Genomic DNA, 26,445 nt, shown 5'->3' on the forward strand with positions numbered 1-26,445 from the left:
GACTCAGATAAATACCATAACCTCTAGATTATAAATAGCGTTTCTGAATGATAGGTGATGGTGAAAACCCACTGAGCTCTTCTTGAGGTTATTCAGTGCACCAAGCTCTTGTTGCTAAGGCTTTCATTTATCCTCTTTACTACTTCATGAAGTCGATACTGTTTTTATTCCCATCTTACAATGGCAGACACCTAGGCTGAGACAATTTGTCACAGGTCACACAACTAATATGTGTTAAAGATGGTGTCTTAGTCAGCTTAGGCTGCCATAACAAAATACCATAGACTGGATGGTTTAAACAACTGGATGGTTTAAACAACAGGAATTTATTTTTCAGTTTTGGAGACTGGAAGTTCAAGGTCAAGGTGCCAGCAGGGTTGATGTCTAGTGAAGGCTGTCTCCTTGGGTTGTGGCTACCTTCTCACTGTGTCTTCACACAGCCTGATTGCTCAGTACTGCCTATGGATGGAGAGAGGAAGCAAGCCCTGAGGTGTCTCTACTTATAAAGGCACATACTCCATTGTGAGGGCCCTACTCTTATGACCTCAACTAAAACTAGTTACTTCCCAAAGATCCTATCCCCAGATAGCATCACATTGGGGGTCAAACTTTTAGCCTAAGAATTTGGGGTGGGTCACAGTTCAGTCCATAGCAGATGGTATTCAGACCAGGTTGGCTACTTCAGATTCTGAATAGTGTGGTACCATATTCTGTTCTCTGCTCCCACAGTTTAGGAGCTCTGGTATCCAGATTATTTGGTGACCATGTTAAATGTAATAAGTTGGCCAGCAAAAGAAAATGCTGTTGATACTTGTGTACGTACGCCTATAGTATTGTATGTATTGCATACTTCTTTTGCTGAAAACCATGGAAAAGAAGGGTAAGAATAAATAAGAAAACAAAAATCATCTATGATCCCACTCCCCGGAGAACTGTTGCCATTACCATTTTAGCATATTTCTTTCTAGTTTTTCTCTTTCGGAGGAGGGAGCAACCTAGGTTACTCACATATTCTGCTTTTCTTCCTCCTCTTGGCATCTCACGAGCATTTTCCCAGTTAAAATTTTTAGAAACATTCTAAATGATTTTTGCCTTGGAGAAAACAGATTTGAGAGCTCCTAAGAGAGGAGAGGACTGTATGCGCTGAGTGTGGGAGAAGGTGGACAAGATTGATGACTCAGGGCCTCTCACTGAGGGAGAAAACAGTAGGCATGGAGGGTGGGATTGATAAAGTCAGTGTATACTTTTACCGAGTGCTTTACCTATGGAACTCGCGCCGAAAAATGCTTGTTAAGCAAACAGCCATCTGGACTGGAGGTAAGTTTTTTAAATTGCCATCATCATATGGTTGGAAGTTGAAACCACCATTTTCTAGGTGGGGAAGTTGAGGTTCAGAGAGATAAATGTGTTAATTGGCCACCAGCTCCTATTGAAGAGGGGGTACCTTTAAAGCTCATGTCACTGTAACTTTTATCAGGCTCCCAGCACAGGTGATACTCAGTAAGTGGTTTCAGAATGAACAGTGCTTGTATGCTGCAAACAGTTCTTCCAAAAAATGATCATTTGTTCCCTATTTTGAATATTTAGTGCTCACTACTGATGCATCCCATTCTGTGTTTTGAACAGCCTGAGTTTGATAGGTAGTTTTTTACAGGATGGAACTATTAATTCATTTTGGTAGCCCTTTCTCCTTTTATTCCCCTGCTGCTGCTGCTTCTTATAACTTGTACAAACTGTTTTCTGTGTTAAGACTCATGAACCCTTCTCTCCTTGTGTTCCTTTAAAAACCTAGATTTATAAAAAAGGTAAATCAGTTGTGATTGTTTTATTAGAGAAATGCTTTTGCTTCTCAAAAAACTGTACAATAGTTTTCCTTTGAGACCCCACATGAAAATTTCATTTTAGGCTTAAGAACTAGATAAAAGTCTTACCTACTTTGGGATCTTATGTTTTTCTCCCTTTGGATAATATAAATTACCATGTTTCCCTTTTTGATTTGATTGCCAGAGCCCAGAACTAAATTTGTGTGTTTTAACCTAAATATCTGTGGCTTGCTTCACTTTGTTCAGGTCTCTGCCTCACCTTCAGTTTCCACCTTCTTTAATCTAATTTATACTTTGCCTAGATGTGATTTTACTGGTTATGCTTTTTAATGCACGCTACTTCATGTCCTTTGTGGACGTGGTAAGATGGAGATGGATTGATTTATCCATCTATAATTTCCTAATAATTGTGACCATTCTCTAGTACATTAACAACAATTAGGTTTCTGAAATATTTCTTTTAGTACCTAACTTTGTGCCAGCATTAAACAAGTACTTGATATACAGCTGTAAATATGACAAGGGCATTACCTGTCCTCATGAAAGAGCATGAAATATATATTTTTCTAAACCCAGAGATTCTCATTTGGTCTTCTAACATACTGTGCTCCTAATTGTAGCAAGTGGTAGCAGTGGTCAGTAGGTTATTCTTTAAGTGAGAATTCTTCATGGTGATAGGTAAGGAAAGGGGGTCTATATCCCCTTGCTCCCATCAAAGTGAATTTACTTTGTGTGTGTAAACAGATCTCAAGTGACATACAATTAACTTAGTTGCTGTTCTCTGTCATTCACTTATGTGCATCTGTTTTCATGACCAAGGACATAAATGTATATATATTTTAAAAATGCTCGTAACTTCAAAGAAATAGGATTTCTTGGCTGTGTTTCATGATTTGGTTAAGAAGATACAATATGAATTTGTTGCAGGATATACACAGTATTTTCTGTGAAGAATCCAGTTTATTTCATAGGAGACTTCTTGAGATACATTAAAACCTCTAAAAAACCCTGATTTCCAATAATTTTCAAAGCTCTTACTAGTTTTAAAAGATAGAGTAGCACACACATCCTCTTTCCTTATTCCCAGCTTGGCATACAGAAGAAATTACTTGTCAGAATTCATAAACACTTTAAAGAAGAAATTAAACCACCCAGGACAAATGAACACTTTAAAAACATTTCTTTTTAAGATTAAGAAAGGCAGTATTTTTGTTATTTCTTTTTAAATAGAACAGGTTAATATCTAGGTAGAGTAGAATTTATATTGGACTCTATATTTCTCTATATTGTGAGAAATTGAACTCTTACCATAGTTCTTAAGCAGTCCCAGCGTGGCCTTAATAACAGGTGTATTATTTGGTGGGGGGGAAAGGATGAATACGTAATGCAGACTGGGTGAAGAGAATATGGAAGTTTGAAGAAATATGTACTCTACAGTTCTCTCTACCCGAAGTAGACTCTTATTTAATTCTTTTTTCAAATGCACATTCTGTTTGCTTAAATCTACATCTGCTCCTAGCTTTGAGCATTGCCTGAAACGTATGTGTGGCTTGGCAGAAAGTCTGATATGAAGAGGAAAGCACAGAATAGTTCGTCTTGTTAAACAGTGAGACAGAGCCTTCACAGTCCATAGCCTGTCCGCATTCACCGTGTCTCGTGGCGCTGCTGGGAAGGAGGGTTGTGATAAGTTTCTTAAAAGCCCTCCTTAGGTTAGCCCTAATGCTAGACAGATATATTTGGATGCATTCCACTTTCCTGTTATGTTTGTTGTTATCATTGATTTGTTTCAGCGTTGTGGGGTTTTGTTTGTTTGTTTGCCTTTAAAGCCCTTTGCATCTCTTGGTTGAGCTTAGTTTGTTTCTTTGTTTCAAGAGCATGTCCAACTACATCTGGTCTCTCTTTGTTCCTTTTCTTGATCTGTTTGTGCAGGTCATCTTTGATCGGGTCCAGGGCTTAGTTTCAAATAGTAACATAGAATGCATTGTTTTAGGAGTTTGATTACACGTTTGTGATAATTTCAACTTTGACATTTAAAAATCTTGGAAGGTGGTTTTATCACTTAACATCTTACTGATAGTGCTAAATTACTCGTTAATTTAGTGATCAAACATGCACAAGCTGTGGTTTCTGAAAACCTAGAAATTGTGTATTTCTGCTCTCTGTTATGCTTTATTGATTCAGAAATAATTCACTGTACACTTTACTAATAAAGAAGAGATGGGATTCTGTAAATGGATGGTTGCCTGGGCTTCGGAGTCAGAAAGTCTAAAGTCCAATTGAGTCCTGCCACTTTACAAGCTGTGGTAAACAGCTTTTCTGAAAGGATTTCAGTAATCGTGATTAGCTCATTGGAGTTATTGTGAGGAATAGAGTCAGATAACATATGTAGACCACTTAGCAGGAAGTGTGACATAATAAGTGCTCACTAAGTGCTAGTTTCTTTCCTGGTGCTTTAGTCTTGTCCTTTTCCTCCAGGCTATATCTATGTATATTTTTAATAAGATTTTATTATAATATATTTTTAAATGATTTGGATTTGTTTGATACAATATCAAAGTAGTCAAATAAGACAAATAGATCCATTGAATTGTTTTTAATTTTTAAAATTTAAATTAGTTTATTACTTGGTCCTTTAATTATTCCCCAATAATACATCAATAACACTCCCCGCCGGCCCCCGCCCTGCGAATCTGCCAGACAGATAGCTTTAGAGTACGCTTCAGCTTCAGTTTTCTACTTTCAGCTCATCTCAGCCTGGCCAAACTGTGGTAATTCTTTGTTCCTGTTGTTTGGCAATAAATTACATTTCATGAGGGCTCACTTAAAATAATAAAATAAAGATGGTTTTTGAAATGAAGGTGAGGAATTGGAGGTGAAAAGAATGCTGATTAATTATTGTGCTGAACTGAAAAGCTTCGAATTCATTGTCCTTCCCGGTGATCTTAAGGAGAACTCGTATCTCAAACTCTTGTTCGATTTTTTGCCAGTGTGTGAGTCCAGATACAGCATTTAAATATAAGGCAGCATAGTATTTTCACTGTTTTCATATTTGGAGATAAAACGAGAGAAAGCCCAGCAAATGTGGTGGGTTTTTGAAAGGAATAGTTATTGGGCAGCCTGCCTCAGTTAAGACTGTTTAGCTCTAGGCAGTTTAAAATTGACTGTTTTGCAAAGAGGGTATCTGGAAAAAGTGAATGTGAACACACTGGTGCCAGATTGCGGGCAGATACTCCGGTGTTGTAAACCAGGCTCTCCTTTGCTTGGGAGCGGCTTAAGCAATGAAGGCAATTGTAGAGGTTGAAGAGATTTATAAAACTTCACCTCATTTTTATAATCCTTCCAAATTTTGTAGCACCACCTCAATTGCATCTAAGTGTAGCTTTTGTATTAGTAATTTGAGTTGGCTTGGTAGTAACTACCAATTTGTCTTCGAAATTCATTTGCTGTGCACTGTTTCTCCTCAGTCAGTCGGCAGGGGGTTTGCTTTTTAAACTAACAACGTTTAAAATGTTCTTTCCTAAACTTCTCACTACACAATTCTGAGCCTTTCTACTGAATATTATCATATTTTAAAGTAATCCCCTTCTCCCCAAAAGTTTTCCCTTGCTATTCATCTTTGGAAAGTTCTCCAGAAATATTTAGCCATTAACTCAGAAGTTAATATCGTTGGTTGAAATTGCCACTTGGGCTTCTGTTAAATACGAGAACTTTAGAACAAAAATGAAAGTGTCTCTAACCCTGAGCCAACTCCTCAGAGTTGCCAGTAAATGCTTGTCTCTTATTTCATTGATCTGCATTAACTCAACTATAGGGAGGTGTGGCACTTTATATCAAGGAACTTTGGTTTTCTTTTCCTCCTCCTTTCTCTTTTGTTTCTTTTGCTGTAATTCTCTTCCTTCTCAGAGATAGGAGTGAACCTTATCTGTCTAACCACATCTTTTCTACCCAGCAGTGGGTGGTGGCGGTGGGTGGTGGCAGGGAGGGGGTAAGTGAGGATGGCTGGGAATGAGAAGGAAATAGCACCAGTCCCTACTCCCCAGAGCCTGCGGGCTGGGACACACGTCCGTCCTCACAGTCCTTTCCAGATAGCACGAGCCCTTCCCCTTTCTGTTTACCCGGTGTCCTAGCTAAACTGGGTCTCTTGTTTGTGCCTCACCTGCCCACCCCCAGTATCCCTCCCCTCTACCTCCAGCATAACTCCTGACTAGCAGAGCCACTAAAGCAGTGGCATTTGCCTGGGAGATTAGAATCTGGAATGAACGTTCCTTATTTCCTGTGTAAAGTTTACTGGCATGTCACTGTATCACAACTTTTTTTTCCTTGTCAGGGGGTAAATGGGTGTCAGCTGGTGTGGCAGCTCAGCTCAGTTGATTGATGGGCGTGTTGGGAGCACAGTTTTGAGACAGGTTAGTGGGACAGTCTGCTGTGCATTTCTTATCCCCACGTAGGTTTACCGGGAAGCTTTTGTAGGGTTTGATTTTGTACTTTTTGAGAACTTGGGTTGGAGGAGGTGGAAAAACTGTGAAAGGAGACAAGGGTCACATGTCTGTGTTAACACTAGAGCAAGGACATAGACCTAAAAGACTGCAGAGATAAAAATTCACTTGGCTGTTTCTGAGTTGTCTCTTGCTTGCATATAATAGAACAAATATGACTTCCTTAAAAAATTTTTTTTTATTAAATCGAAGTAACCTCTTTAAACTGTGCATTTATTGGAGCCTCATGTGTAGTTCCAGCAAGGACTGGGCCTCAGTGCACCCCAACTTCACTTTGGATCTCTAGCACCCTTACCCTCACCTTTTCAAGGATCACTTGTAGTCTTTTTAGATCCTTTCTTTCTCTGATACCTCCAAGAGGACATTCATTTAAAAAAATTTTTTTTAAGTTGTGTTTTTTAATTTAAAAAATTGGGGTGGTAAGTCTAAACCTAGATGAAGAATGACCTGAAGTTTCACATATTTTTTGTGTGTGTAATGGTGAAATTCCAGTTCATTGTAGATTTTCAAAAGCAATTTTATTAACTCACCTGTCATTGCTCTTAACCATTGCTCTTAGATTTGTATTTTCATCCTATGAAAACTCTTATGACCTTAAAAATAAATTTTTATTAAAGCCTCGTAAAATCTTGTATGTCATGATTTTCTAAGCTGTAGAAGAGGAAAATAGAAGTGCTCCCCCCACCTCCGACCTCGCCCATAATATAGAGGTTTATTTCTTCGTCTCTCAATCCCCAGAAATAAATACATTGGCATTTATTACAATGGTAGTTCCGAGGGCGACAGGCTTCATTCATGGGCTTAGTCTTTAGTCTCTTCTCTAGCTGAGAGAAACACTTCATTTTCCTCCTTATCGTTACCAAGGGGCTGCAAAGATAGGTAAGACTCTGGATGAAGAAGGAATCTGGAGGTTTGCTACTGATTGTAAAGTTTTCTACTTCATGCATCCTGAAAGTGCTATTATAAAATCTGTTGTATTCAGGCTGTTTGACTTAGTAAGATTACAGAATATTTTTCATAGGAAAGCACTTTTATTTTAATTATTAATGCATGCTACCTGCTTTAGTTTATAGAAAAATCATTACTTGTAATTAGCATATCCAGTGAACAGTGTGTGGAATCGTTGCATTTTGACTGGGATGAGCTCTCAGATCTTTTTGGAGATGGGAAAACTGAGCATCAGAGAAGGACAGCGAGATGCCCCACGCACGGCAGAAATCTCAGAGCCGACACGAGAACCTAGATTGCTAGATTCTGGGTCTTTTCTTCTTTTCTACTATTGCCAGTTGGTAGAATCTGTCTTCTGCTTATATTATAGCTAAATTGTACATTGACAGATGTTTTAGAAGTACCAGTTTTAAAAAACTCATCCTATAAAATCGTGTTTGTACTGTCAGTTGCTTGGTAATTGCTCCCCATCTCCTCTTTCCTGTCCCTTTAAAATAAATATTAAATTTAGTTCTGGCTCCTGTTTTACTGGTGATATTAGAATTTTTCATTCGTAAGTTACATTTGACTAAATTTTACTAGCCAAATCAGTGATTTTACTTTAAAAGAGTTATGAAATTTTAAAGCAGAAAGAGACAATAGTGATGGTTCTATCCCAGTTTTATGTGGTTGATAGGAATCTGTTAAACTGGCTAGGAAGGGGCATATCTTACATGCTAGAGAGCGAAAAAATTAAGCTAAAAGATAATCGATTCAAGATTACCATGTTCATTTTATACTGCTGCTTCTTGAAGCCATCATATTGTATATAAAAAGAAAACTTCAAAAAACGCATAATTCTTGAGCAGTTGATGAGTTGGCTGCCATCTTTTATCATAAGAAATATAACCTTCCTTGGAATAAGCAGATTTATACTTTCTTAACCTAGTAACAAGTGTTGAAAAGACCGTGTCCATCTGGGGGAAGGTTCTTCTATACTTTATGATCCTGAATTTTGTTTGCTTTGTAAAACCGTAGTGCTCTAACCAAGGAAATGACAGACATTTAACTTTACTTTTGCTAAAACCTGATTAAGAGTTTTGAAAATGAAATGGTTAGATTTTGAGTTAAGCAAATATGTTTACTCAACACAGTCATGCATTTTTATTATAATAGAAATAGCTTGAATATTATGTTAACTATGAAATTTTCTCCTGTTTTACATATTTGCTACTCATTATTGGGCTATATTGCTTTTTAGAATACTATAGTGTCTGGACCCATTTTTCTATTAATACGGCTTTGAGTTAATAATATACGTTATAGTCATTAATTTGACATGTAAAAGTCATCCAACTGTTTCATTCTGTACATGGCGATTAAAATATAACTATTCTAATGAAAAAAAAATACTGTTGATTACTTAACACAAAGGAACACACAGACAAGAAAAAAGAATTCTTTTCTAAATTTAGCACATGCAGCAGGGGGCACCAGTTGAAGGCAAAAATGAATTCTTATATTTTTAATCAGCTACAGCTTGTGTCCTGTTCATACTTAAATAATGTGGTAGTTAATTGTTTTCCTGTTGGTTTTCTTGATGGTTTTAACTTCTCAGTTCTAAAAACTGTGTTGAAGACGTTGATAGCTACTCTCAACTTATTAATTCAAACATAACTTCTTACAACCAACCAATTTAGTAATTACACAAATTTTTTCCTTAAAAGTGGAGACACATTTAATAAATAATTACTTGTTTGGAATAAGGCGTTATTATTACATTTTTAATACTGTTTCTACAAAATGTGTTTTTGTTAATGAGAAAAAGAATGCCCTGATGATTTGAAAGCTTAATTTGTTTTCTTTATATGTGAAGCGAATGAATTTAAAATCTGGAAACCTGTTCCCTTTAGCTAATAAATAGTTGTGTAGAAATTTGTTTCCAAAAAGGCTTGTTTTTAATATGGGTAATGTCATTAAATAGTTTTTCTTTTGTCCCCCTCGTCCCCATCATCTAGTGCAATATCAGATGGAAATGATGCGGAGCCTTCGCCATGTAAACATTGACCATCTCCACGTGGGCTGGTACCAGTCCACATACTACGGCTCGTTCGTCACCCGGGCGCTTCTGGATTCTCAGTTCAGTTACCAGCATGCCATTGAAGAATCTGTCGTTCTCATTTACGGTTAGTAGGAGTTCCCTTTATTATTCTTTTCTTCCCTTAATATTATTACTACTACTATTTTTGCTTTCTGTCTTTTCGCCTCTAAGAGCAGCCTGGCAGGCCTTCTCAAGTAAATACCAACCCTGTTTCTGCAGCAGCCTCAGCAGCAGCTAAGTCTAGACAGGGTTTCCTTCTTTCTGTTTATTTTTCTTGCTATCAGAGCCCTGATGTGTACATTTTGGAATGCTGGAGTAGCTGCTTCATTTTTATTCCTCCATCTCCCCTCCCTCATTTGAAGGGGCTGGTGGAACTAGACCAGATGTCTAACAAACCCCGATTGCTTGAGTGTCTGGCTCTGTACGTGACTGACCAATCATAACACAGTGTGCCAAGTTTTTTTTATACCTCTGACAGCAGCGTACAAAACCTGGACTGTTTCTTAGCACAAAGATTTTTTTCTTTTCGGCCTATTTAATGGTGTTTCCTCAAGCTCTCCAGACCAGATGTTCTGTGCTGTATCAGAACTGTAGGCAATTTAACAGCTTTATAGCCTTCCCCCTCCCCAAACACTCACAGTTTGCCATATCTGGCAGACTTGCATATAGTTTCCAGCTGAGAAGTAAATGTAACGTCCTGAGTATCTGTCAGAAAAAATACTAATGAATACGATCAATCTTATGAGCTGCCCCCAAATTGTTTCAGTATGTTAACAATTGGATTACAGTAAAGAACAAGTTGTTAAAGTGTACTTATACTGGCTGGAAACATTGCATCATCAGACCTTGATGAATTTTCCACTTGTTTCAATCTATTTTGGTTTTCATTTTATCACCTATTGCTAAAAGTTTCACTGTGGTCAGTTTCAGGCAACATGAATGTTAACACAGGTTTTAGGCGAATATTGGCATGCCGGAGCCGTTATGCAGCAAGTGCTAAGCTCCGTTACTCACGGAGTGTTTAAGCGTTAGCTTTGACAAAATTAGTTTCTCTAAAACTAAAGAGACACTTGTGATCGCACTTTGACTTCAGTGGTTTTGTTTTTAGAATCTGCTTTAACTAAAAAATTTGAACAGTGATTGTTAGGATGGATAAATTTTGGAAGGGCTGTTCATTTTAATTAGTGGACTAAGAACTACACAATGCGTCCAGTGAATTTTCATGTTTAATATTCATTAGTATTTTCCTCCTAATTATACAAGATATATGTAAGATGTTTAGAACATATGCTATATTTAATTTTTGTCAAGATTGCTGGTTCTAGCTGAGGAATAGATTTGAAAATAACTATTTTGTATCTTCTGTTTATACTTTCGGGAGGAAGTTACTCTGCCTATTATAAGTAGGATGATAGGTTCCTGCATTTTCACTTACTGTTCGCTATGCTGGTTTGAATCTGCTTCAAATTGTGTTCTGATTATTTACTTTGATCTTCATTTTGCAGAGACTATGATAATTAACAGAATGTGCCCAGAACCAGTGTCATTTGGGCACTGGTAGTGACAGAATTCTTAGTAATTTCTTTTTCTTTTCCTTATTTGAGATCCCATAAAAACTGCCCAAGGGTCTCTCTCACTAAAGGCATACAGACTGACTCCTAAACTGATGGAAGTTTGTAAAGAGAAGGATTTTTCTCCCGAAGCGTAAGTGTTTGGGGGCCTATAAGGCATATGTTAAGGATCGGGTGTTTTTCTTTTAAGATATTAGTTTGCCACATGTATTGAATCCTCGGTGGTGGTGTGGTAATGCTTTTGCCATGTGGACGGTAGAAGTTTCTGCATGGCTGAGTGCCACTTGATTTCTCCCTTTCCATGTTTAAACTGTTCTTTATGGAATGTCTCATCTGTTGTTCTCAGCATGGGTGAATTCAGTTAGAGTGGGGATTAATTAGCTACTGGATTTGAAGAAATATATGATTAAATAAAGGGAGATGGGATGAGTGAGTGTTCAGTGGCTGTCAGATTGTAAGTTCTGTGTCAGAACAGTTGTGAGCTGTTTGTCTTATTTTCTGACCTCCTGTTTCATTGGCGGGGTGTGTGTGGAAAGATAAATATTTTATAGGGTTCAGTAAGGAATGTGGATTTTTTGGATATTTTATGGGTGACAGGTATGCAGAGAATTAATTGAAAAAGCTGTTTTGTGATCCTACATAATGGCATTGGAATATTTACATTAAAATTTTAAAAATTCAGAATTCTTTCATTTTCTGTTAAGTATAGGAATTTTTATTTCTTATTAAAGTTGGTGCTTTTGACTTCATGTAGGACAGACAATTCATTACTAGTTTACCATTTGGCTCCTAAAGAAATTAAGATGCAAAGCATTTAAAAAGAAAAGCTAACTCATGAACAGTTCCTGGGCATGGTAGTTATAACTAAAGTCTGAGGACTTGCGTTCTCGCCGTGTTCTCAGCCACTGCGTGTGGAGTAACATGTGAGTGTCCTGCTACTTGTTAGTCTCTTGAGTTCAGTTGGCCTTTAAAGTGAACTTTCCAAAAACTAGAGTATTTCTCTTTTCTAGCTATTTTAAATGTTTTAGATATAGATTATATAGAATGATTTCCTATGGCATTTACATTTTAGTATCTGAAATTTTGAAGATACCTGATTGTGAAGAAACAATAGTTTCTTTTGCTAAGAGTCTTATTTTCTAGTCTTATAGCTCCAACTCGGATCATTTTCAGAGTTGTTCAAATCACTCGACTTAGGCTTGACTCTGTAAAACTCTAGTTTCTCTCCCTTTTTAAAAGAGTGCTAATGAGACAAAAAATCCTGAAGAGGGCCTGTAATTAGGGAAAATGTATGAAATAATCACTTTAACACTTACTTCTGACCACCAGACTAACGTATTTTTAACATGCTTCACAGATTGAAAAAGGGAAATATCACCTTTGAGCACATGTTTGAAGAAGTGCCGATTGTAATTAAAAATTCACATCTGATCAACGTCCTAATGTGGGAGCTTGAGAAGAAGTCAGCTGTAGCAGATAAACATGAATTGCTCAGTCTTGCTAGCAGGTAAGCGGCCCTGTCTAATGAAAAGTCCCTTTTCATCACTTTCTGCAAAAGAGTCTTTTACTTAGACTTTAACCCGTGAAACAAGAAGAAAATTACTTAAGCACATTTTGAGGTTCTTAAGACATAGTAGCAACATGTAGTACTTGTCCAGCTCTGCTAAAATCCCAGGAAAAACACCGTGGTTATTGATAAAGTGAGATGGTATTTGAATACTAATAGCTCCTGTTATTATAGGAGCCCTTTGCTGCCTTTTCTGTGTCATTTTTGCTTTGAGATGGTACATGCCCACAGGGGAGGGGTTTTTTGATTTGGCTCAGCTTTATTTATTGTACAGTGTCCTTAGAGGCTATGGTATTATGTCTGGATATTTAATAACGCTTGGGAGAAAACCAGAAATGCTTCTTTGTTTTACTGTGGCATTTGCCCTTGTTCATGTGTAGACTCTATTAGCAGTAAACTTGCCATTTGAATTTTCAACCAAAATTAGAATGTTCTGAACCTCATACTGGCTTTTGCTATCTTAGACAGTGGTGACATCATTTGCTTCATCGTGACTGCTTTGGCTATCTAGTTGCTAAGATATTATTTATTATATTGATAAAATGGTGACTGAGGTGTTCTAAAACAGATTATTTCCTTTATGGAATTAATGTTTCATTTCCCCTCATTTATTGCTTTTAACAGAAATATGAACAGTCATGTATTAGCTCCTCTTAAATTCCCTTTAAGCTTGATGTTAGTGATTGTTTTGTGGCAGGAGAAGGCTAATAGCAAGTAGGTAATCTATCAGTATGCATTTGCTGAATGGCTTAGAAAAACAAGGTGTGTTTTCATAAAGCAACCAGTTTGGAACAGAAGCTCAGTCATTTATCAGGTTTCTAGTTATCCCAGATAGAAGCTAGTACAAAAGAATATGCAGGCTTTGTACTTCTTCAATATAAGACAAGTAGGGTTAAACCCAGAAGGACCAGTGTACCCAGTGTTCTTCTCCATGCACTGAGATGGGTGGGACTGTGGTTGAAGTGCCACCTTCATTGCATGAATTCGTCACAGAGGCCACTAGAAAGTCTTAACAGGGGAAGGAGATGGAAACTGGATGGTAAACGAAGTGCTCAGTAATACAGCCAGGTTGCAAGGGTTATTTGGCACTAAGGAGTGTACTGTTCGACTGCAAACATATGTTCACAATAGTCCTTTAATTTGTCTCTTTTAGAAGGTCATATTTTTCATTGCGTTCACAAGCACAAACACCTGTGTTTAAAGCATTGCGCTAAGAACCTTTTTCAGCATGCAATTTGATGTATTAAGTATATAGTTATATAATAGTTTTAAATTTACTATGTGAAAGCTTTTGCTTACATATTTTTTATGTCTTCACCTTCCCCCAAGCTTCCTTTATTGAGGATACAAAACAAATACAGCCCTTCTCTGCTTTCCCATTACCAACGAGCTGGTCTGTAATGTCTGTTTGTCCAAAGCAGCATTTAGAATAGCCAAGAAAATGTTCCCAGTTCGCCATAGCAACTAAGATCTGGACAAATATTTTATTATAGTTTTTATCTTCTGTATTTTATATGAAATAGGAAGAGAAGATGTTTGCTTTCCATGTGAAGTTATTTAAAAGGGTAAATTCGTGTTCCTATTGGGAGAAGAAAAAAAAAAAGAGGCAACCTTGAAGCAATGCTTATACAAATGGACTGTTACATTGGCCCAAGTTGATAGTACTAATTTAAAAGACTGAAATGTAACCTTTGTACCTCTCAAATTTTAATTTCTAACATTAGTAACATGATGATGCTGATCATCATTTGCCATAAAATTTTTTCTATGAAACCGCATCAGAAATCATTCTGAAGTAGCTCCTTAAACATTTTGCTTAGTCTTGCTTATCACAACCCATATGCGTGTTCCAGTTCTTTGATTTACCTGATAAATTTGCTTTATGCTATGAATAAAACATACTGCATTCCCTTTCATTTGAAAAATTCTAATTCTTAATTTTAATATTATTAGATGGAAGTTCTGGTAATGGTTATTTCATAACAGCCTTTATTAATTTTAAAAAATCTGTTACACAAGCCTTTGGCTTTTCACACATGAAAAAACAATTCTGTTCTTATTTCCTCTTTAAAAAAGTAAACTAAGGGTGGGCATCATACATGAAGGATAATAAGGACAACTTGATACTGTAGCCAGAGCAGACTTATCACTGCACCTCTCCGTTCACATCTGCTTAAGTTATCTGTTTTCAGTTCTTTGTTTCCTTGGCAGTAAAAGAAAAGACTATATTATTGAAACTGCCAACAATAACTCCCTGTTTCACTATTCTAGTTGAACTGGTACTGAAAAGATGCCCATAAAATTGCTCTTGGTAGTGGACCTGATTTCCTATGAGTGTTATCTGTGAAATAGTTCTGTATTATTGTTAATTCCTTTTGCCCTTCAAGACCTGTACTGTGCAGATTTTCACGTATTTCTTATCGGTTAGGTTTCTGAAGAGCACTGTAGTAACAGAAATGTTATGAAATGTTTCAAGTCCACCTACCTGTGCTTGTGCTCTTTCACTATAATGACATATACCTACAGCACGTAATGTTAGTGCTTTGCATTAAAGACGCTTTTTAGTAGAGAGGGAAGTCCTCTTCTAGTAGCGCCTTTCTCATTGCTAAAATCAGTGTAGTCAGTCTCCAAGATGTAAGGTCTGGAAAAAATAATAGATCTTTCTCTGCAATGGCAGTTAACTCTTCTTAATGGCTTTCTCCAGTGTCACTGCTCTCTCCTCGATCGCCCAGACGAGGATTGGTGGTGATCTTTCCTGTCTGTGGATTTCTTTTGCGCTTAAGAACATAAATGACTTAGTTAACAAGTAATCATGTAGTTAATTACAGTATTTCTTGTATTTAATATAGTTCTTCGGGCCTCAGTTCTTTCACTGGTGAAAATGAGGGATCAGTGTCTCCCCTGAGGCCTCATCCAGGTCTGTCTTTTTCTGCACCCTCTCTCCTTGGGTATCTCCAGTTCCTCTCTGTACTGGTTCTTTTCTGTTACCTTTATTGACTGGATTTTCCCATTAATTTTTTTTTTTTAATGCTCGACAGTTGAGAAAAATTGAAAGGATAATAAGTAATACAGTGAACACCCATAAACATTGACCTGTATTCACCAGGTGTATGTGTTGCTACGTTTGCACCTGTTCTCTTTCTCTCTCTAGACATAAATGGGTACTTTCTTTCCTGAACCATCTGAAAGTAAATTGCAGACGTGGCACTTAACCCCTAAATACTTGAATTGAATCTCCTAAGAGTAAGTAAGGACATTTAAACTTGTTTAAAGTCACCGTCATCTTAAACAACAAAGTTACAAAAACAACACCTTTTGACCTCGTGCCATTGATATCCATCTCCTTTAACCTTTTACTTCATTTTCTGCCCCCCCCCTTTTTTTAACAGTCAAACTTCTTAATAGGATTTTCTATATGTTGCTGTCTGTATTTACTCATTTTCCACTTATCCTAAACACTTAGTATTCCATCTAGTCTGTGTTGTTAGAGTTCTCGCTGAAGTTGCAAAAGATGACTTTATCACGATATTGCTGGATGTTATAGAGTGTTGAAAATTTAATATGTTGATAAACCTTCTTCCTGAAATACTTTCTTTGTAGTTTAGGATACTACCACTGGGTTACTTCTGGGTTACTTCTCATTCTCCACAGTCAACCTTCTTCTGCTCATCCCTAAATATCAGTGTTCCTTGGGGTCTGTCTTCCTGTGTGTGATTCCTGGGGTGATTTCATCTTATTCCTTGTCTTTTGCTACCTTCGGTCAGGGCCTCATTATTTCTTTTCCTGATTACTTTCACAGTCTCCTAACTTCTGCTTCCTGCCTTTTCCTCTTTCATTGCAGTGATCTTGCTAAATGCAAATTGTATGATCATATTACTCCTTTGCTTAAAATATTTGGCTGAGCCCCCATTGTCCTTGGAGTAGCATCCAAACGTATAGCCCAACTTCCAAGAGTCTTTGCACCGTGACTGTTTGCCTCTTCAGTTTCATTGCTCTTTATTCCCAGTCTTGCCCTTCTCCGGTGCTTCTTCTGATGGACTGAGTTACTTGCAGTTCTTCAGATGTATCCTGCTTTTCATGCCAGTGTCTCTGACCATGCTAACTGCACACAGTATCTGCAGTGTCCCACGGCATCTTCCTTGTCTCCAACTCCCATCTTCAGCTCCTTCAAAAACTCAAAATTCAGCCGTCACATAATCTGGAAAGTCTCATCTGATCCTACCAAACTATCTTTTATGCTTCTGTTCTGTTATAGAATCTACTACCACTGTGTTGCATTTCTGTTTGTGCTCCTTGCTTCTCACTAGAATGCTCTGAGTGCAACAGTGTCTTATATAGTATCTTATAACAGAGTGACTGGATATAGTATCTTATAACAGAGTGACTGGAAAAGTGAGTATGGACTCAGTAATGTGTGGTGAAAGAATGCATGTGAGAGGACACAGTATAGTTAAATTTCAGCCCTGAAGTTTCTTGGAAAGCATTGTAACGAAATAATCAGTGGATCTGGACATTTGATTAGCTATTGGGGGGAAAAAATCATTTAAATTCCCGATCTTGCACCATCAGCTCAAATGATGGATGAATTAAAATCAGACTATTAAGAAATTGGAAAAGAACAGAAAAGTAAATACTTAATCTGATGTCCAAAGAAGAAATATTTAAAAGTGAAAAATGAGTCACAAAATTACAATGGAATAAGATAAATATGAAATAAAATTTAATTTGAAAAAAGCACTTGATTCTTCAGTTAAGTCATTAGACCAAGCTGCTGGATCGAGGTAAGATAGATAGTGCCAGACCTGGGATTAAAAGATAAATTTATCTACACACACACACACCCACCCCAGATCTGTGCTCTTTCTATTATTTAAGATAAAGAGCCAAAGCTTTCTAATTATTTTCTTCAGGTTACAGATGGAATCCATGTTTTAACTGGATTCACTTTTAGTCATTCCCAGTATTCCCAGTCTGTTTCTTCCTCAGCCTTTTCTTTCTCTGTAAGTCCTGTAACCAACCAGCTACTCAAGCCAGGAAACGGGGAGTCGCCCTTGACTCCTCTCTCAGTTCTGCCCACTTCTCTCCATGTTCACTGCCACTGGGCTGTTCCAGGCCGCCACTACTTCTGTCTGCAGTGCCACAGTGGATTCTGTGTCTGTCTGTGTGTGAGTGTGTGTGTGTGTGTGTGTGTACGCGCGCACGCGTGCAGTTTTAAAATAAAATTCATGTAAAATAAAATCTAACATTTTAACCATTTTTAAAGAATACAGTTCAGTGGTTTTTAATACGTTTGCAATATTGTGCAATCATTACCACTAATTTTGAAACATTTTCATCACCCCAAGCAGAAACCCCATGCCTCTAAGTAGTCACTTCTCCTCCCCTCATCCCCTTGCAGCCAGTAGTTACTTTCTGTCTCTGTGGATTTGCCTCTTCTGGACGTTTCCTATAAATGGAACCATGCTGTAAGTGGCCTTTTGTGTCTGGCTTCTTCCACTTAGTATAATGCCTTTAAGTTTCATTCATATATCAGTACTTTGTTCTTTTTATAATTCAGTAGTATTTCATTGTATGGACAAATCACAGTTTGTTTATCCATTCATCCTTTTCGTTTTTTTTCCCCCAATTTCTGTCTGTTTTGAATAATGCAGCTATTAACATACATGTACAAGTTGTTGTGTAAGCATAAGTTTTCAGTTCTCTTGAGTATATATCTAGGAGTAGAATTGCTGGGTTATATGGTAACCCTATGTTTAACTTCTGTTCTCCACAGTGGCCGCACCATTTTACGTTCTCCCCACAATGTACGAGTATTCTAATTTCTCCACATTCTTGCCAGCACTCCACAGTGGACTCTTAACCGTCTCCTAGTTGCTACCCTCCAGCATATTCTCTGCATAGCAGCCAGGCTAAATCATTTTAAAATTTCAGGCAAGACATGTCACCAGGGATTCATGTCAGAGTCGTGGGTTCTCATTCACTCACACTAAGTGACCGTGTGGTTGGGGTGTTGCGCGAGGCAGCGAATGGCTCCTCGTGTGTGCCTGTCCGGCCTCCCCAGCCTGTCTCTGTGCTCCTCCTATGCCAGGCCTCCTCTTTTTACCTGTCTCGTTCTTACCCACCTCGGGCCTTCAGCACTTGGGCTTTCTTTCACCTAGAATACTTTTTGCATGGCTGATTCCTTCTAATCTTGTGCTTCCAGCCTGTCACCTTTTAAAAGAGATATTCTGACCACACTCTCTAAGTGTCTTATCTCCCCTCTTCTCTCCTCCCCTCTCCCCATCGATTGTAAGCTCAGTGAAGACCGAGACCAGGAATGTCTCATTCACTAGTGTCTCCTTATTTGCTAACACTGAGGCTGGAACATAATAGGTGTTTAGTAGATACCTGTGTGGAATGAATGAATGAGTTCTATTTGTCAGCTAGTTATTTTTAGAGTACATATACGTGTAGTGGGCCTTAACATGGTAGGAGATAGCTGTGGGCAGAAATCAGTGAATATGGTGGGTGTTGTACTAACCATTAGCATCACTTGATTTTGGTAAGTAAGCTGCAGTAGAAATTTATGGAGAGGAAAAGAAAGATGAATGACTGTACTCCAGATTCTAGGAAGGACAGAGGGGAAGGAGCCCTCTTTCTTCATTTGACCTTGCAGAATAAATGCTATTGTTACTGTTTCAGAACCTGCTAGGTAGAGAAATCATGTGCCAGAAGTCTCAGTCTGTTTGCCGGTTCTTCCTTTCTGTGGCTACTGATTTGAATGCTCTGGAGCACAACTGGGGAGAGCGGAGGTGGGGCTCAGGAAGCGGGTTCAGAAGTACTGAGCCTAGGTTAAACTTGGTTGTTCAGAAAAGTACCCATTTTAGATACCCTGCTAGCCATTTAACTCTTTCTACTCTGACATGTGTATGCTCTGACACTAAGAAATTGAGCTATTTCAGATACCCTTGTAGTTAATAGTTGTGGGTTCGATATGGGAAGTTTAATAACAAGCTGACTCTCATTCTCTCCTCTGCCTTTGCTTTCCTGTATGTGTGTGCTTTCATTTTTTTTAGCAAATGGCAGATCAGTTTAATATCTCAAAACTACTTAGAGCAGTGGCAGAGCTATAACTTTAAAGGATGACATGTCAGTATACTTCCTTTGTATTTCAGCAATCATTTGGGGAAGACCCTCCAGTTGCTGATGGACAGAGTGGATGAAATGAGCCAAGATATAGTTAAATATAACACATACATGAGGAACACGAGTAAACAGCAGCAGCAGAAACATCAGGTTGGTATTATGGGAAAATTCAACAAACATAGAATTTCTTTCGAAGTATGGTGCTTCAAGAGTCATCTTCAGAACGATCTAAATGATCTTTGATAAAGCATTGACTCTTAGCTAGTAACTCTATCATGTTTTAAAAGATTATTCTTTATATAGTATGTTCCTAATATATTATTTACAAGTTGTACTTAAAAATACCTATCTTGAAGAGAGCTGGTAGATTAAGTTCAGATTGTAATGCCAAGGTTATGCAAACAAGAGATACATTTATTGAGAAAATCAGAGGCAGAGAGATTCTAGAGGGTCACAGCTCATTTCTTTACTAACTGTAATTGGTTTGCTACTGGCTCGTTGCAGTACAGTTAGCAGTCTTCAGTTCATTTAAAAAACGGAGCCAATTGTGACTAAGAGCAAGCAATTTTGATAGGAAATAATAGACCAACTGCCGTGAAATAGATAGTATAATACAGATTTACCTGGAATTACCTGGATATTCTCATATGCACATCCACACTGCTCTGGCCATTTAATCTTAATCTTTATTAGTGTTGCCTGAAGGCCACGTGATTTTCACAGTTCCTGGAATACTGTCTTGGACTATATTGCTCTGAAATGTTCTTAGCATTTGAGTCATAGATAAGTTGATTCCAGAATGTACATACATGTGAGTGTTTGTCTACTCTGTTCATTAAAATGTACTTTAAACTAGATGTTGGTAACTGTAGGATTTTAAGCACAACTAAGTGGTTCTGAGAATATCACATTTAAAAAATTAATTTAATACCAATGTTCATATATTTAGTGAAATTTAAAATACTGTGTTTCTACACACACAGAATTTTAAAGACACATATAAATCTATAAAGTATCGTTGTTTTAACTGAAAAGATGGTGGTGAAGATGGTGCTGGTGAAAATCTCTTGTAAACTGGGGAGAATAAGACCAGCTTGATCCCATCCCCCTGCTGGTTCTTCCTGTAGGTAAAAGACCCAACTGGAGGATCCAATTGAAAATCTGTCACCAATGAAACAGTTGATTCTGGAAACCAATCTTAGGAGATATTTTTTAGAATTCTAGTATGTCATATATTTTTGCCTTTGACATTTATTCCTACTTACCACCATTCATAACCCTTTTTAGATTTGTCTCACTTCTACTCTCATACCCCATAATGAGTAGAAATTTTTGCAAAGCAAGTTACTTCCCTTATCTAAGGACTTAAAATGTTTACTAGCCTACCCTGGTTTCCCATTACCTGACCTTTTAAGGCTGTGTGTGGGATATTATTTCCTCTGCTGTCGTAAGCAATCCACAGCTATTAGCGTCTTGATTGTAGTTTAAACTGTAAGTTTATAGTTGATATATACCTATATATATAAAACCCCACTTTCTCTGCATTGAGTCTTAAGAATCCAGAGTTTGAAAGTTTTTGAAGCATTATCTGAGCTAATCTTTCTTCGGTGTAGAGCTAAGGCACAGATGATTATCTGTTGTTAGGAATTGATAGTATTTACTGTTATAATAATAGCAGGAATGGTGACGTTATAATAGTAACATCATCAGTATTATTGTTACTTTGGTCAATAAGGATAAAGCTGAAAAAATTCCCCAATATGGTATTTCATTACTTAGTTCTTCAAGTTGAGATGAATCATACTTGCAGTGCTGTTTACCCCGTTGTCATAATTGGTCAAGTTACTCCCTTTCGCTCATGAATCTTGAGCTTCTTTGCCTGTAAGCCCCATGTTTCTCACATAACCAGTTTTGTTTTTCTAAATCATTAGTTATATAATCTTAGAGCTCAGAGTGACACTAGAGTTTACAACAAGGAAGTTTTCTTTGACTCTTAACCATATTTAGCCTCTTAGAAGCAAGAGTTATGAAGGGTTACATTTATAAAACCGAGATTGGAGTTCAAAGCAGTGGAGTTTTGCTGATCACATAAGTGAGGGAGGTCTTTTTTCTCCCCAGGTAGAGAAAAATAACCCAATCACTTCCTCTCTGAATTTTAGTATCAGCAGCGTCGCCAGCAGGAGAATATGCAGCGCCAGAGTCGAGGAGAACCCCCGCTCCCTGAGGAGGATCTGTCCAAACTCTTCAAACCACATCAACCCCCTGCCAGGATGGATTCTCTGCTCATTGCAGGTATTGTTAGCCAGTGCAGAGCATGGCTGGTTTTCTTTATTCTTTAGGGAGCAGAAGACAGGGAGAGATTCACAGGGTAAGACATCTACAACTTAGTGTATTTAAAATGGTTAAATGATGGACTTGAATCTAGCACCTGTAATTTCTGAAATTTAAGAATTTGTCAGTCTTTGTTATTTCTAAGGTCCTTTCAGTACTTCACTCTGTGTTTATCTAAACAAACACTTTTGAGATGGGATTATATAAACTTTCTAAAGTGGGAAGGTTTTGTGTGAGTCATCTTTCATGGAAACCAAGAAAAAGTGTTTATCATCTCATAATGCAAAAGACCATTGAGTTCAAACCCCTTACTTTTGATGTTCTAGCCTAGCCTTGAGCCCAGTCTGTAAGTGGGTGTTTGAATTGAACTGAAGTTTTTGATTCAAAGAAGTATTTCCCTTACTTTGACTTGTATTGTAGCAACATGAATGCAACATGGACTTTCTCTGGGGATAAACATTTAACACTACCTTAAGGTAGTAGAGCCGTTGTGTCCTATGCTAGGACTTGATTTTGAATATATAACATTCATGCCCTTATTTAGCTATAATCACCTTATTTCTGTGTGAATGTTGTTGAATACTGTTTGATTCAGTCAGCCAGTTGTCTGAGAGATTTGTTAGAGTGAAAATCCAACTCAGAGAAAAGCGGGTCTTCTGCAATTTCTTAATTCTGTTGATATATTTTTAGTGTGGGGGGAATTCCAAATTCCTTAAAGCTTTCTGGTACCTGTATAAATGGGATTCGGGAAACTGAGACGCCTTACTTACTTAAGGGCCACTTCAAGCAGAATTGTATTTCTTATACTTTCGAGAAATGTGTAACAGTTGCATCAGATTAGATCATTAGTTTTAAGACTAATGCAGTGGTGGAGCCCTTTCCTCACATGGGCTCCCTGCTCATGCTCTGTCTGGGCTCTGGTGGTGCAGGAGGAGGCTGTTAATATTTCCGGAGCACGGACTGAAAACTAGTGTAGTTAACATCTGCGTCAGGTGGGTCTGTTCAGTTTACTGTTCTGATTTGGTATCGCCTTTCTACCTGGCTAAGAAGAGCTACTGCTGTTTTCTCACGTGTCTTAGTTACAGTGTTGGTCCGGTCTGCACAGTCAGTACAGTTTGATTGACAGCTAATATGTGCTTAACTGCTGATAATCTTTTTAAAAGTTGTCGTTTTTCTTCATTATCCATGTAACCAAGAGTGGAAGATAGCTTATTTAAAAAAAAAAAAACTTAAATTCTTTATTAATCCCTTATGAATGAATAGAATTCTTAACTCTTTTTAAAAAATTTTTTATTGAAGTATAGTTGCCCTACAATATTATATGTTACAGGTTTACAATTTAGTGAACCACAGTTTTTTAAGGTTATACTCCATTTATAGTTATTATAAAATATTGGCTATATTCCCTGTGTTGTACAGTATAGCCTTGTAGCTTATTTTATACCTAATAGTTCGTACCTCTTATTATTCCCTACCCCTATATTACCCCTCCCCCCTTCCCTCTCCCCACTGGTAACCACTAGTTTGTTTGCTATATCTGTGTCTGTTTCGTTTTTGTTTTTGATTCAAAACATAACAAAATAAAATTCTGATGATTCTGTATTATGCTGATTTTCTTGTTTGACTAGTATTCTGGGTAATTTTACAGTTTGTGGAACATTATGACTGTCTTTCTCACTTTCCCGAATGCACAGGCCAGATTAACACTTACTGCCAGAACATCAAGGAGTTCACTGCTCAAAACTTAGGCAAACTCTTCATGGCCCAGGCTCTTCAAGAATACAACAGCTAAGAAAAGGAAGTTTCCAGAAAAGGAGTTAACATGGACTCTTGAGATCACATTGGGGCAATTCTCAGAAGAAACACACTTGCATATTGAAAAGTCTTTCTAGCAAATAATAAAATAATAATAAAACAGTCTCGACTGCTTGCTCATTTGGTTTTAGACATACTATATTCAGCTTCTTATTTTTATTTAGCTTGTACCTGTGTATTTCCAAAGATAAAGCAGGCTTGACCAGAAGCATCACCAGGCTCAGACCGACAAGTGACTCATCATCTTTGTTATATATCCTCTGTGGTGCCACGTTTCAACCACCGAGTCCAGCGCTGCTTGTCCCGATGCCTGACCCAGAGGCCCTGGTACCTACTGTGAATCTAGTACTTCTTCGCTCCCAAATGAGCGCCCCTGAAGCCCCAGGCTTTCTGTGCTTGCCCTGGCACCCCTGGTCCCCAGGCCTAGAATCGCTTGGCGTGCCTTCCCATGGGTCCGCCTTTTCATTTCTTCAGGTGATGGTTGCCCAGTCCCCATGCTCACAGGCCATTCATCGGGCACAAGAATTAAAAAAAAAAAAATCATTTCACCAAAGGACCATGTTTTTGTGTGAAAATGAAATTGATTCTGTGTGTGTGTGTGTTTTCTTTTTAATTGAGGGCTTCATGTTTGTTTTTTTATACCATGAAATATGATTATGCTAATAAGTTTTATGAGTGGGGAAAGAAGAATTGGGAGACAAGTGCTACACTGGGGGGAAAAGACTATTTTAATAGTTTTGTATTTGAAAGAAAAAAAATCCTGCCATTTGTATAACCCCAAAATCAGTGAGATTTACCAGCCAGCAGAGGTGTGCCTATGAGACTCTTATGGATGGTTTTCCCTTTGAAGACACGGCTCCTAGGAAGATGATCAAAGGAATGGGTGGTGGGTAAGAAGAGTTGAGAAATCCTTTTTTTTTTTTTTTTTGCAGTAACATTGTTTTCGAGGCAAGACGGGGGCTCTGGGATCAGTCGGCTGGATCGCACCCTGGCTCCTTTCCCTTTAGTGGGCCCTGAGACACGTTGTGCCTCACTGTCCTCATGCAGAGGAGGTGAGAGAAGGAGACCAGTGTAGGGTGCTGTGGGCGCTAACAGAGTCCACGGGGAGCCGTGGTTGGTGTGGAGCAGCCTCAGAGCGAGCTGTGACACAGGGCGTGCCCTGGGCCCTCCGTTCAGGATATTGGGGGTTGTTAGCAGGTTTTTGCTTTTAAAAAGATCTGGCCCTCGAACATCCTAGAATTCAAGTCCTTGCTCACATGTAATTAGTTTTCCTAGGATAAATTCCTAGAAGCGGACTTACTGGTCAAAGGGTATATATAATTCTAAGGCTTTTAGTTGCTGTATTGCCTTCAAGGAAGGTTATCCTGGTTTGCACTCCCGCCCATGGTGATTGCTTAGTAGAGTGAACACATCTGAGTGTGGCTGTGTTAGGCAGAGGGGATATACTGATAAAGCTGGTCATGGTCACTGCCTTTGTGGATGGTATACTCTTGGTTCATTTCCCTGCATTCTGGTTGCCTAGGTTTGGAATTTTGTTGTGGATACACAAAGCGCCCTTGAAGTATCAAAGAGCAAACTAAAAAGAACGAAGGCAAGTCAGTTCAAACATAATCTTATAGACTGTTTTCCTCATGGTATATGTTTAATTTAACAGGATCCAGTTGTATTTTTAAAGATGTGGCTCTTTCTGAATTCTGTATGACTGTTTAGGTACTCATAACTCAGTAATATGTGAGTACACACTTAACAGAAGATTTCAGTAGTTTTTGAGTTAGGAATTACTGTAGTGGGAAAAACTGTTTAGGAAAACATGTCAATGGAAATTAAATCTCCACAGTATGTAGTGTTAGGGAATAGCTTCTGTTCGGCATTTGATTTGAGTGCTATATTCTGACAACCTTCAGGAACAAATACATGTGGTTCATCTTCTATAAATATTTGCAGTTTCCTCACGTTGAAACGAGAAAAGCTCATAAACTGAGTACCAAGTCTGATAAATCATTCACTTACCCAAGAACAAAAAGAACAGAAAAAACTAGCATGTTGATCTAATGGAAAATTAAATGTTACAAAGTAAGAAAAGTAAAACCTATTTGATACTTAACCCCATAATCATGGATAATACTTTATAAGTTTCTAGATAATGTCACATTATTTTTAATTGAAAATACCTGAGAATGAATCTTTAGCCTCCCCCAAATACCTTATTCTTTTAATATGGAGGTAAACTAAAGGAACTTTTTTCTCCATTTTTTGAAGCTTGGAAATGGAGATGTGGTTATCTAATGTTAACGTCATTAATGGAGTTCGGTGTCACTTCTCATTTGCAGCATCTGAATATTTAAGTTTTAGTGTCTTCTAAAATGTTACTACACTGTTCACAGTATGTTTTTACAGCATTCTTTGGAAAACCTATGTCAGCTTTACTTTCAAACCATGCTGGCATTGAAATCTGGTGTGGATATCAGAATGTTATGAAAGAATTTTTTATTTAAGTTGTAAATTCCATCTTCTAGTAAACATTTCTCATTCAAATTAAATATATAATATACCATTTATCAGTTTTCTCTTTTCATTAGGCATCTTTTTCTTTGATAGTTCTGTCATAGAGATAGGGCCGATAATACTCAAATTGGGTCAAACCAAATGCCTATAAAGGCTTATTTTAGCAAATGACTCATGTGCCCAT

The 26,445-nt window shown here is 37.8% G+C and overlaps 1 protein-coding gene across 1 annotated transcript in view; it reads left to right on the plus strand.

Annotated features, from left to right (window-relative positions):
• Window positions 1-23,858, plus strand: part of EIF3H (eukaryotic translation initiation factor 3 subunit H) — an 87,941-nt gene extending 64,083 nt beyond the window's left edge. Inside the window, exons 3-8 of the mRNA XM_082600824.1 lie at window positions 9,265-9,432; window positions 10,952-11,051; window positions 12,276-12,425; window positions 19,640-19,760; window positions 21,770-21,902; window positions 23,636-23,858. Of these exons, the coding sequence (XP_082456950.1) occupies window positions 9,265-9,432; window positions 10,952-11,051; window positions 12,276-12,425; window positions 19,640-19,760; window positions 21,770-21,902; window positions 23,636-23,733 (770 nt within the window). The 3' untranslated portion in view covers window positions 23,734-23,858. The remainder of the gene's footprint in view (window positions 1-9,264; window positions 9,433-10,951; window positions 11,052-12,275; window positions 12,426-19,639; window positions 19,761-21,769; window positions 21,903-23,635) is intronic.
• The last annotated feature ends 2,587 nt before the right edge of the window (window positions 23,859-26,445 follow it).

This window comes from Mesoplodon mirus (assembly GCF_964341445.2).
Source record: "Mesoplodon mirus genome assembly, chromosome: 16".
In the NCBI taxonomy this organism is placed as follows: Eukaryota; Metazoa; Chordata; class Mammalia; order Artiodactyla; family Ziphiidae; genus Mesoplodon; species Mesoplodon mirus.